Here is a 13,367-nt window from a genome sequence, read left to right as displayed (position 1 = left end):
ACTAATTTCACTATGAAGGCACCTCATTTCCAGAAGAGTTGTTCTCACCTCTTAATTTCACCTTTTAAGTATCATCCCTTCCTGTTAAATTGGTCCTGTGCCCTTTATCTATGTATACCTGTAAACATATATACACACATTCACATATGTATTCATATGCCCGCATACCCTCATATAAAGAGAGATATATAATATATATATATATTTCTAAACCCTTCAACTACTGAGAAAAGTATCATAAGTTACAATTATTGTTTTTCCATGTAGGAATGTTAATAGTTCAACTTTGGCCAGGTGGCTCAGCAAGCAAGAGCACCGGCCCCAGTGCCGGGATGACCGGGATCAAATCCGGGCCCAGACACCCAGCACCACGCCCAGAAACAACAACCGGCCGTGCAACCCCGAGCAAGCCACTCAACCCCGATTGCTCCAAAAAAAACAGTAGTTCAACTTTGATAAGTTCCTTATGATTTCTTTTCACTGTTTACCTTCTCATGCTTCTCTTGCTTCTTGTATCTGAATGTCAAATTTTCTATTCAACTCTGGTTTTTTCAGCAAGAATGCTTGAAAGTCCTGTATTCCACTGAATGACCATATTTTCCCCTGAAACAGGATACTCAGTTTTGCTGGGTAGGTGACTCTTGGTTTTAATCCCAGCTCTTTTGACCTCCGGAATATCACATTCCAGGCCCTTCGATCCCTCAGTGTAGAAGCTGCCAGATCCTGGGTTATCCTGATTGTGTTTCCACAATATTCAAATTGTTTCTTCCTGGCTGCTTGTAATATTCTCTCCTTAATCTGGGAATTCTGGAACCTGGCTATAATATTCCTAGGAGTTTTCTTTTTGGGATCTTTTTCAGGAGGTGATCAGTGGATTCTTTCAACCTCTATTTTGCCCTCTGGTACTAAAACATCAGGGCAGTTTTCTTTGAGAACTTCCTGGAGGATGCTTTCCAGGCTCTTACTTTGGTCATGGTTCTCAAGCAGTCCAATAATTTTTAAATTATCTCTCCTGGATCTATTTTCCAGGTCAGTGGTTTTTCCCATGAGATATTTCACATTGCCTTCTATTCTTTCATTTTTTTGGCTCTGTTTAACAGCATCTTGATTTCTCATAAAGTCATTAGCTTCCATTTGCTCCAATCTAATTCTGAAGCAATGATTCTCCTCAGTGAGCTTTTGAGATTCTTTTTCCATCTGGCAAATTCGACTTTTTAAGGCATTCTTCTCCTCATTGCCTTTTTGAGCCTCCTTTGCCATTTGAGTCAGTCTGTTTTTTAAGGTATTATTTTCTTCAGTCAGGCTGTTGACTCTCATTTCATAATTTTCTTGCATTGTTCTCATTTCTCTTCCCAATTTTTCCTCCACTTCTCTTATCTGCTTCTTAAGGTCCTCTATGGCCTGTAACCAGCTTGTATTTTCCTTTGAAGCTTTTGGTGCAGGAGTTCTGACTTCACTGATTTCCTCCTGTTCCATGCCTTGCTCCTTCTTATCCCCAAAATAGGAATGTAATGTTGGAATCTTCTGTCGGCTTTGTTTCCTTTGCCTGCTCATTTTGCCACTCAATTACTTGACTTTTGGGCTTTTTGCTACAGTAGGACTCTGCCACCAGACAGGGGAGCTTTTGTCCCAAACGCTGGGGTTTTCTCAGCTGCCAGAGGTATTAGATGGGTGCCCTCTCTGAGGTCTCCACACGCTCTGGCAAGCTGGACACACACCCCAGGACCTCCACCCTAGACTGCAATCCAGATCCAAGCAGGTTAAAGCAAGAGCGATTACCCCTCAGACTGGTGCTTGGTCCCCCTACACTCTGCAGGCCAGGAGCTGAAGCCGCCACATGGCGCTGGCTGGCTGTGCCAGCGTCTCAGAGGTTTCTCGCCCCCGGGGGTAAAAGCCACGCACTCCCACTTACTGGGTCCCAAAGTCCAGAATGCACTGGCCTCTCACCTTGTCCTTCACATCTATGTATTGATAAATCTGGAAACGGGTACAGCTGCTGCTGATCTGGAGTCCCTCTGGTGGCGGCTGGTGAGGCCCGCCCTAGGGCTAAAGCCTCAGCGTTGTGCTGGGCTCGGCTCCCAGAGCGTTGCGCTGGCCAATTCTTGCGGGCCTGCCGGACTGTTCTCAGCGGGAGGTTAGCTTCTCTGTGTCATTTTGTGGGTTCTGCAGCTCCAAAGTTTGTTTAGAGTCCCCTTTTTACATGGATTGGGGAGGGCGGAAGCCAGAGCCGCAGGAGGGTCGTGCTTCTACTCCGCCATCTTGGCTCCGCCCCCCAGAAGAGTTGTTAATGGAGGCATTAGGCAACTATAAATGAATCACATTTTCTTGATAATGCAAAAAATTGCCATGTTTATGTTCCTTTTAAAGTTGGGGTTTTTTTTTTTTTTGCTTTTTTTTGGAGGGCAATTGGGGTTAAATAACTTGCCCAAGGTCACATGGCTAGTTTTTGTGTTTAGTGACTGAGGTCAGATTTGAACTCAGGTCCTCCTGACTCCAGGCTCTATTCACTGTGCCACCTACCCGGCCCCCTCTTTTAAAGTTTTTGGTTAAAAAGAGACATATATAACATGCTATATATTCTGCATAATATGGTCCATTTTCCATGTAGGAGATACCTTTTGGGGTCTATCTTATTCCTATATTTTTCCTATTATTTACTATTATTTACCAGCTCTGCAAGTAATAGGGGAAGTCACTCGACCTTTCTGAGTCTCCAGGTCCTAATCTGTAAAATGAAGGACTTGATTTAACTCCCTTAAAATAGTCTATTGATAGGAGGGGAAAACATTCCCACTGAAAGACTTTTAAAGATATATTTCTAAAATAAAAGCACTGTAGGAGCTATTTATGAGGAAGCACAGGGTAGAAATTCTAAATAAAATGATAGAATGAACATTAAGATTGGAGCTTAAAAAATAGAGTAGGTATTTTTGCCTTTTTGTAGTAGTATTTAGTAATTTATTAAATGTTTGGAGTATTGAATTGTCAGAAAGCATAAAATAAATAGGTGTGAAGGAAAATATTTTTTAAAAATTACAGCATTAGAATGATGCATGAGAACAGCTAGGTGATGCAGTGAGCACCTACTCTAGAGCCAGGAGGGCATGAGTTCTAATCTAGCCACCAACACTTACTAGCTGTGTGACCCTGGGCAAGTCACTTAACCTCAATTGCTACGTGGCACAGTGAACAGAGCACCGGTCCTGGAGTCAGAAGGACCTGAGTTCAAATCCAACCTCAAACACTTAACACTTACCAGCTATATGACCTTGAGCAAGTCACTTAACCCCAATTGTCCTGCTTTCCCCCTCCAAAAAAAAAATTTTTAGAAGATGAATAAAATTTAGCTATTAGTAAAAACTAACCTTTATATAGTGCCTACTATTCTGCCAGGTGCTTTACAATTATTATGTCATTTGATCCTCACAACATCCCTGAGAAGATACTACTATTATCCCCATTTTACAGATGAGGAAACTGAAACAAATAAGGATGAAGTGACTTGCCCAAAGTCACACAGATAGTATGTTCTGGAGGTCATATTTTAATTCAGGTCTTTCCAGACCTGACCCTCTATCCATTGTACTATCTAGTTGCCTCATTAAAGAAAATAAAGAGAATTTTAAAATGGACAAGTTATTTATACCTTTGTCATTGGTAGGTATGAGCCCTGAAGGAATTCCTGGGTCTGTCTCCAAGAAGTATGACAATTGAGAGTGAGGAGGGGCAAATGATTCTTCTCAGAAGAATCAACTTTCCCATGGCCTATAAGATTGAATGATAAAACGTCTCACCCGTTTCCTATGCTGTATCTACTTCCATATAGATTGCAGCAAGAGGGAAAGAGAAATTCTCATTTCTCCTCAGCCCTGAACTCCCTACCCATCTCTAAACTCCCAAAAGAAGAAAATGCTGACACTGCAAGCTGCCTAATTTGCCCAGGTAGCCTGAGAGAGGAGTTTGTGGACCTCAGGTTCCTGGCTCACTTCTTCATTTTGGTTTCCTTTTTCTAAGCATTGGTCAGAAAATAGCATTCCTTTAAATGGTCTTTCCATGCAAATTTAAGAGTTCCTAAGAAAACTGGAGTCCCAGACTCTTCTGAAAATCATCCATAGCCCCTGAAAAGATAGTTGGCCTAACTATTCACATGTGAAAAGTTAGAGTACACATATGAAGAAAGTTATTGTTTTAACTATGACGTGTAGCTAAGTTGATAATCCACAGAACTTGTCAATAAGGTTGCATGTATGTATGTGTGCTTGTATGTAAGTATGTATGTATGTACGTAAATAATCTTAGACATATGGTTTAGGGGATTGCTTTGGGGAAATTGCAAAGTTATTTCAATGACCCCAAACCTCTCCCTGAAACAAAGGTCTTTATTTTAAATACTAATATTTTACAGATATTATTGTATGGTTGTGAGTCATGAAATATTCCAAAGAATTGAAACTCAATATCACCTGAAGGGCAGAAGAGAGGTACATAGTGAGTGCAAGGTGTCTGCAATACATTAAAAACAAGGAATTAGGAGGAAGAATTGGAATGAAGACTGTCATCAAATATATGTACAAACGAAAAAGAAGATAAGTTTGTCACACGGGAAGAGTAAGCAGTAACTTATGGACAACTTTTTTGTTATCATCACAATGTCAAGAGAAAGTAAACTTTCTTAGCATTCTGGGTACGTCCCCAGCAGCAGACTTATAGGAGGAATGGGTATGAATCACATAGGATGGTCCAGCATGGAAGGGTTGCAATCTATACCACTGCCAGGTATACCACATCTGTGAGAATGTAGATCCATCTGGGACTTGGGCTTATAAGTAAACCTGATTGTGCCCTCTCTGCAGCATAGCTTATTATTTCCTAATTGCAGGGAATACTAAAATAGTGATGACTTTATCAAATCTTCTCACACCTCTTTCACTACTTTTTGCCTCCTCCCTCACAAGGAAAGATCTTCCCTCCTTCCTACTCTATTGAGAAAACAGACACCATCTATGTTACTTTCCCATTCTCCCCTACTGCATTCTTCAAAACTCCTTAACACACACAACACCACCACCATTGCTCCTTCACACACACAAAAAAAAACTTCACAAAGTTGTGACTCTTCCTTACAAGGTCCACCATCCTTGATCTCATTCTTCCCTAAATCCAAGAGTCTGCTTCTTTTAACATCCTCTTTCTCACTCTTCTGTCAATTTTTCTTATCTACTGACCCCTTCTCTGCTAATTATAAATATAGCCAGGTCTCCATTATCCTTAATTAAATTTAACCAGTATGTATTAAGTTCCTCCTATATACAAAACACTGACAAAGACAAAAAAGAAACAACTCCTGCTTTAAGGGAACTTACATCCTACTAGGAAAGTTGGAAGAGAGGACATGAACACAGATAAATACTAAAACTTAACAAAGTCAGTTCAGGCAAAGGGAGCACAAATAACTGGAGAATCAGAAAATACTTCTCCAATGAAAGAGTTATTATACTGAACTTTGAAAAGAGCTAGAGATTACAGGAAGTGGAAGTGAAGAGATATGGAACTCTGCACATGGAAGTGGACCTTACCAAAGTAATAGGTGAGATGTCATCAAAGGAGAAGAGCATTTAAGACAGACTGACTGAAACACAAGGTCTTTAATGGACAGTAATGTGAATCCTTCTGTAAGATAGACTGGAACACTATTGTAAATACTTTAAATAATGAAATGGAATTTTTAGTAAGTGAGAGAGGCAATAGGGAGCCACTAAAGCTTCTTGAGCAAAGGAGTGATATGATCAGAACTTTGCTTCAAGAATATTAATATCCAAGACAATCCCAAAGGGCTCTTCATGATAAAAGCTATCCATATCTAGAGAAAGAACTGATGGAGTCTGAATGCAGATCAAAGCATACTATTTTTCACTTTATTTTTTTTTCATTTTTTTCTTTTGATTTGTTTCTTCTTTTATAACATGACTAATACAGAAATATGTTTTCCACGATTGCCCATATACAACCAATATCAAATTGCTTACTGTCTTAGGGAGGAGGAGATGAGGGAGGGAGGGAGAAAACTCAATTTTTAAAAAATGAATGTTAATTGCCTTTACATGTAATCAAGGAAAAAATAAAATATTATAAAAATATTTTTAATTTTTAAAAATAAGATAATGATTTCTTTGGATAAGTTGTTTGAAAAAAAAATGCCTATGAGACATCCAGACAGAGATATCTAACAGCAGCTGATAATTAGGATATAGAGCTTAGCAGAAAATTTAGAACTGAATGTAGAGATTTGGAGCCAGTTACATAAAGATGATTACTAAATCTACAAAAGCTAAAAAGATCATAGAAAGGATAATGACAAAAGAAGAGGGCCCAGGACAGAGTCCCTTAGCCACAGTTAGGGGAAAAGAAGCACATGGTGATCCAACTAGCTTCAATCTAGGTGCCACTTTCTTTAAGAAGCATTTCTTGGGGGCGGAGCCAAGATGGCAGAGTAAAAGCACGACCTTCCTGGGGCTCCGGCTTCCACCTTCCCCAATCCATGTAAAAAGGGGACTCTAAACAAACTTTGGAGCTTCAGAACCCACAAAATGATACAGAGAAGATAACCTCCCGCTGAGGACAGCCCGGCAGGCCAGCAGGAATCTGCCAGCACAGCGCTCTGGGAGCTGAGCCCAGCCCCATGCAGTGGCTTTAGCCCCAGGGCTGGCCTGACCAGCCACCCACCAGAAGGACTCCAGATCAGCAGCAGCTGTGGCCGTTTCCAGATTTATCAACACAGAGATGTGAAGGAAAAAGTGAGAGGTCAGTGCAGTCTGGACTTTGGGACGATTAAGTGGAAGTGCATGGCTTTTACCCCACGGGGCAAGAAGCCACTGAGACACCAGCACAGCCAGCCAGCACCACTTGGCAGCTTCAGCTCCTGGCCTGCAGAGTGTAGGGGGACCAAGCACCAGTCTGAGGGGTAATCATTCTTGCTTTAACCTGCTTGGATCTGGATTGCAGTCTAGGGTGGAGGTCCTGGGGTGTGTGTCCAGCTTGCCAGAGTGTGTGGAGACCTCAGAGAGGGCACCCATCTAATACCTCTAGCAGCTGAGAAAACCCCAGCGTTTGGGACAAAAGCTCCCCTGTCTGGTGGCAGAGTCCTACTGTGGCAAAAAGCCCAAAAGTCAACTCATTGAGTGGCAAAATGAGCAGGCAAAGGAAACAAAGCAGACAGAAGATTCCAACATTACACTCCTATTTTGGAGACAAAAAGGAGCAAAGCATGGAACAGGAGGAAGACAGTGAAGTCAGAACTCCTGCACCAAAAGCTTCAAAGGAAAATACAAGCTGGTTATAGGCCATAGGGGACCTTAAGAAGCAGATAAGAGAAGTGGAGGAAAAATTGGGAAGAGAAATGAGAACAATGCAAGAAAACTATGAAATGAGAGTCAACAGCCTGAATGAGGAAAATTATACCGTAAAAAACAGACTGACTCAAATGGCAAAGGAGGCTCAAAAAGGCAATGAGGAGAAGAATGCCTTAAAAAGTTGAATTTGCCAGATGGAAAAAGAATCTCAAAAGCTCACTGAGGAGAATCATTGCTTCAGAATTAGATTGGAGCAAATGGAAGCTAATGACTTTATGAGAAATCAAGATGCTGTTAAACAGAGCCAAACAAATGAAAGAATAGAAGGCAATGTGAAATATCTCATGGGAAAAACCACTGACCTGGAAAATAGATGCAGGAGAGATAATTTAAAAATTATTGGACTAGCTGAAAGCCATGACCAAAGTAAGAACCTAGAAATCATCCTCCAGGAAGTTCTCAAAGAAAACTGCCCTGATGTTTTAGTACCAGAGGGCAAAATAGAAGTTGAAGGAATCCACCGATCACCTCCTGAAAATGATCCCCAAAACAAAACTCCTAAGAATATTATAGCCAGGTTCCAGAATTCCCAGATTAAGGAGAGAATATTGCAAGCAGCCAGGAAGAAACAATTTGAATATTGTAGAAACACAATCAGGATAACCCAGTATCTGGCAGCTTCTACACTGAGGGATCAAAGGGCTTGGAAGATGATATTCCGGAGGTCAAAAGAGCTGGGATTAAAACCAAGAGTCACCTACCCAGCAAAACTGAGTGTCATGTTTTAGGGGAAAATATGGTCATTCAGTGGAATAGAGGACTTTCAAGCATTCTTGCTGAAAAAAACCAGAGTTGAATAGAAAATTTGACATTCAGATACAAGAAGCAAGAGAAGCATGAGAACGTAAACAGGGAAAAGAAATCATAAGGAACTTATCAAAGTTCAACTATTAATATTCCTACACAGAAAAACAATAATTGTAACTTATGAAACTTTTCTCAGTAGTTGAAGGGATTAGAAATAAATATAGATATATATATATACACATATATATGTCTAAATATGAGGGTATATGGGCATATTAATACATATGTGAATGTGTGTATATATGTTTACAGGTATACATAGATAGAGGGCACAGGACCAATTTAACAGGAAGGGATGATACCTAAAAGGTGAAATTAAGAGGTGAGAGGAGATGGGGAGAGACAGATTAGGGTAAACTATCTCATACAGAAGAGGCAAGGGAAAATGGTTACAATGGAGGGGAAGAATAGGAAGGCAAAAGGGAATGGGTCAACCTTATTCCCATTTAATTTGAAATGAGGAGGGAGTGAAATACACACTAAATAGGGTAGCTCACCCTCCAAGAGAGTGGGGGGGGAGGGAGTGGATGAGAGGGGGGATGATGGAAGGGAGGGCAGGCTGGGGGGGAGGGAAGTTGGAAGCGCCCACTTTTGAAAAGGGATGGGATCAAAGTAGAGAATAGAACAAGTGGGAGGTGGGATAGGAGGGAAGGAAATATAGTCAGTCTTTTACAATATATCTACTATGTTATTGTTTTGCATTAGCCACACATGTACAACCTATACTGAACTGCTCATCTTCCCAGTTAGGGTGGGTGACAAGGAAGGAAGGGAATGAATCTGGAATTGAAAATTTTAAAATCAAATATTCAAATATGTGTGTGTGTGTGTGTACTATTATTTTTTTTAAAGCAATTGGGGTTAAGTAACTTGCTCAAGGTTACACGGCCAGTTATTATTTCTGGGTGTGTTGCTGAGTATCTGAGCCCAGATTTGATCCAGGTCATCCTGACACTGGAGCCGGTGCTCTTAACTCGCTGAGCCACCTGGCCGCCCCTTGTGTGTGTACTATTATTAATACCATCTTACATGTAATTGGGAAATAAGACATACAGGCACTGAGGCATAGAGATCCACTGGAAAAGTCAAAAGGGGTATGGGAGAAAATATGGGAGAGAGCAGATTGGAGGAGGGGATATCCTGTGGGACTGCTATTTTGGGGGGTGGGTAGGGGAAAAACGGGGAGAAACTTTGTAACTCAAAATCTGGTGAAAAACGAATGGTGTAAATCAGAAGATAATAAAGCATTTTTAAAAAAGGAGCATTTCTTAATCCTCCTAGATGTTTTTGCTCTCTCCCTCTTCATATCTTCTCATTCTCTCAGATCCCTCTAATACCAGTCAGTTGCCAAGTCCTTTCAGTTCTCTCATATATTCCCCTTCTCTCCTCTGACACTGTCATTACCCCAGGGCAGGTTCTCATCACCTCACACCTGGACTACAATCACATGCTGGTTGATGTCCCTTCTTCACAGCTCCTTCCCACTCTATTCCTTCCTTCACTCAGCAGCCAAACTGATCTTCCTACAGCAAAAATCTGACGAGTTTGCTGTGCCTTCCTCTTGCACCTTAACTCCAGAGGTTCCCTTTTACCTCCAGAATCAAATATAGAATACTCTGATTCTGAAAACTCTTTCTACCCCTTCCTACCTTTTCATTCTTCTTCCACCTTACTACTCCGTGGACTCTCTGATACAGCCACACTGACTTCCTTGATGTTTTTCCCACAAGACAATCCATCTTCAGATTCTGACTTTTCATTATCTCTCCCTTGTAGCTGAAATTCTCTCTCACCCCCAATCCACCTCCTGGCTCCTCTGGCTTGCTTCAAGTCTCAGTTAAAATTCTGCCTTCTACAAGAAGCCTTTCCCAATTATTAACTCTAGTGCCTTCCCTCTGAGATCGTCTCCAACAGTATCCCATATAAACCAATATTGGCACATAATCATTTGCATGTTGTTTCCCCCATTGCACTGTTAACTCCTTGAGAACAGGGGCTGTTTTTGCCTTTATTTATATCCCCAGAGCTCAGCACTAGTGTCTATAGTAGACTCTTAATAAATGTTTATTGACTGGACACATTATCTTGTATTTTCACATCTGAGTTCCATCAGCCCTAGAGAACATAAAATTTTTAAGGAAAGGAATTACTTTTCATCTTTTTTTTTTTAATTTCCAGCACTTAGTCCATAGTAGATCCTAAATAATTACTTGTTGAGTTGAATTGAATTGAGCCATATGCATAGAGCCAAAACAATCCCTTTCCCTTAATTGAACCCTAAATTGGGTTTCTAGGTCATGGATACTTAAATAATCTAGGTTCTGAAAGGTGAGCTCTCACCTTATCTTTTTAGAACCAGGGCACCATGTCACTTTCCCTCCAGGTCCAACCCATGCCACAGCCACTCTGGTTCTTCTCTGCCTCTCAACAGAACCTGGGCTCCTACCTCAAATGGATCCATGACCTCATCAATGTGGGTATTCACTGCAGTAATAATATAACGTAGTCCACTTTGTTATGACTCCTATCTTTCCATATGTTTGCTACAAGGGATCTATCCAACATGTTAGAGGATTTCCTCTATTTCTCAAGACACAGACAATGTTGTCCATCAGTTATCCCTCACTTTCATCATGAAATCAGTTCATCTTAGTTTTTGTTCATACAACTATTTGATAACATCTTTTACTCTACTTCTATATAATTGGTTTATAATGCTTCACAGACTGTTTATACCCGCTGTGAACCTCTCTTTTGTCCTCTAAATTATTTCAGTCACTTTTCAGTTGTGTCCAACTCTCCATGACCACATGTGGGTCATGGTAAATATACTGGAGTGGTTTGCCATTTTCTTCTCCAGCTAATTTTACAGTTGAAGAACTGAGGCAAAGAGGGTTAAGTGACTTGCCCAAGGTCACACAGCCAATACGTTTCTGAGGCTGGATCTGAACTCAAGAATAAAGTCTTCTGACTTTAGACCTGGCATTCAATCCCTGTGCCACCTAGACAACGAAAGGTTGCTCATTTTTCATCCTTCAGAGACAATAGCACTACATGACTTTCAGCCACTGAGCCACCAGGGGATACAGTGGATAGAGTGCTAGACCTGGAGCAAAGAAGATCTAAGTTCAAATCTGGCCTTAAACTCTTTATTATAGAGGTGAACCTTAGCAACTTACTTACTCTATGTTTGCCTCAGTTTCCTTTTTGTAAAATTGGGATAATAATAGCATCTACCTCCTAGGATTGTTGTATCAAATGATATCATTACAAAAAATAATTAAAATTATAATAATTATTTATATTTATTTTATTACATTCTGTTTATATATCATTTGTATCACTATTAATTATAGTAACTGTTATAATTCTCAGATGAGATAATAATTATAAAGAAATGATTATAGGACAGTGATTGTTAGCTTTTATTATTTATAATCATTGTTATTATTACACTACCAGTAGAATCCTGATGTTAAAAAGATGGGCCTCTGTTTCAAGGAGACACTTGGAATTATTAAAAGAATTTAGCAATTTCCCCAAGATGATCCTTCTTGTTCTAAATTGAGAAATCATTCTATCTGTGATAACATCCCATTGCAGTAGAAAATATTTCTTAATATGTGGAAACATCAAATTTTCAGAAAACACTTCGAAAGAAAGAAAGTGAGATTTTGAAATAAATTTAAATTGAATTGTAACCACATTCATACTTACTAGGTAAGATTTTGTCAAAATACAACGTCAATGCCAAATAGAAAAAAATATCAAAAAGCAATATGGAAAATGTTGCTAGGATTAGATATGAGTCTCCTGAAGGATCAGGAAAGGTAACACCTCTTAAATCATAATCCAGGAGGACAATCTGAAAACAAAACAAACAAACAAAATTAAAAGAGAACAGAATTAAAGTTGTCAATAACAGGAATTATAATTCAACTTTATAATCAATTTCATTGATCAGTTAAAATGAACTTTTCATTGTTAGCAATCCTAATTCACAGAAAGAGTCAAGTGTTCCAAAAGAAATAAATGACAAAGGGGAAAATAAAAACTCCTGAAAAGTCTTTATAGATAGTCCACTGCTGGCTTTTCCAGCGATTGCTGCAAATGTCAGAATCATCAGTCTTGTGCATTTATCAGATTTAGTTTTTGACTATGCAATTAGATTTCAGTTTGAAACATCTTAGCTATATCTCTTAGTGTAGCTTATTCTCCATCACTCTGTAGTGCTCACAAATTCCTGGGGGCGACATGGAGTATCTTTTACATAGGTGTACCTCAGTTATGGTTTTAGTCCCCATTCCATTGTGAATCTGGGGACCCCTATGTCAGTGGTATCCAAACTTTTTCTTCACATATCTCATTGGCAAAAAAAAAAGTTTTGAATGTTTACACCCAACATTTATATTTGGTTTTTTAAAATAAATCACATATGCACATACTACTGGACTATAAATATACATTTTAAAACTTATACACAAAATAAGATATTTGAAATGATGAGATAACAATGAAATAATATTTGATACCAAAGTCAATAGGGAGTTACTGAATTTCATTGAGTGTAGAAGAGACATGATCAAACCTGAGCTTTAGGAAAATCATTTTAGCAGTTCGGTGGAAGGTGGTTTAAAGTAGAGACAGACTTGAAGCAGACAGTACAATTAGGAAGTTATTGTAATAATCCAGGTGGCAGGTGAAGAGATCCTGAACTAGGACCGTGTCTATGTGAGTAGAGAGAAGTGGTTGGACTCAAGAGATGTTGTTAAAAACTAAATCAGTTACTAAAATTTAGTAACTGATTGCATATGTGAAGATCAAAAATAATTCCAAGGTTGTAGTGGTGGCTATAGTTAGTGGTGACCCTATTTTTTGAGTGACTAGAAAGAAAGTGATGCCTCCAACAGTAAAATGGAAATTTCAAAGACAGGCATTTTGGGAGTGAGGATAAAGAAAAGATATGAAATATTAGGGAAACAGACCACAATCTATGACTACTCATCTTGATTGACTCACTCTGACCTATTCAAAACATAAAAAGGGAGGAGGTAGATCTCTTACTCTCTGGGCATTGCCCCCCATATCCCAAATCCCACTCTCTGAGGTATGCCTGTCACAGTCAGGAAATGATCTCAGGAAAAGTAGCAA

The 13,367-nt window shown here is 39.6% G+C and overlaps 1 protein-coding gene across 7 annotated transcripts in view; it reads right to left on the bottom strand.

The window, feature by feature from the left end:
• Positions 1 to 13,367, bottom strand: part of LOC138152591 (ATP-binding cassette sub-family A member 10-like) — a 159,126-nt gene that overhangs the window by 111,909 nt on the left and 33,850 nt on the right. For all 7 annotated transcript variants that reach the window (XM_069076546.1, XM_069076547.1, XM_069076545.1 and 4 more), the window contains one exon: positions 11,934 to 12,081. In XM_069076546.1, the coding sequence (XP_068932647.1) occupies positions 11,934 to 12,081 (148 nt within the window). The remainder of the gene's footprint in view (positions 1 to 11,933; positions 12,082 to 13,367) is intronic.

Source organism: Petaurus breviceps, unplaced genomic scaffold, assembly GCF_028583685.1.
Source record: "Petaurus breviceps papuanus isolate PSGF00001 unplaced genomic scaffold, PetGlider_PUasm1.0 90925, whole genome shotgun sequence".
Lineage (NCBI taxonomy): Eukaryota > Metazoa > Chordata > Mammalia > Diprotodontia > Petauridae > Petaurus > Petaurus breviceps.
Note: the sequence above shows the minus strand (reverse complement) of the source record. Positions and strands in the feature narration are given on the sequence as shown.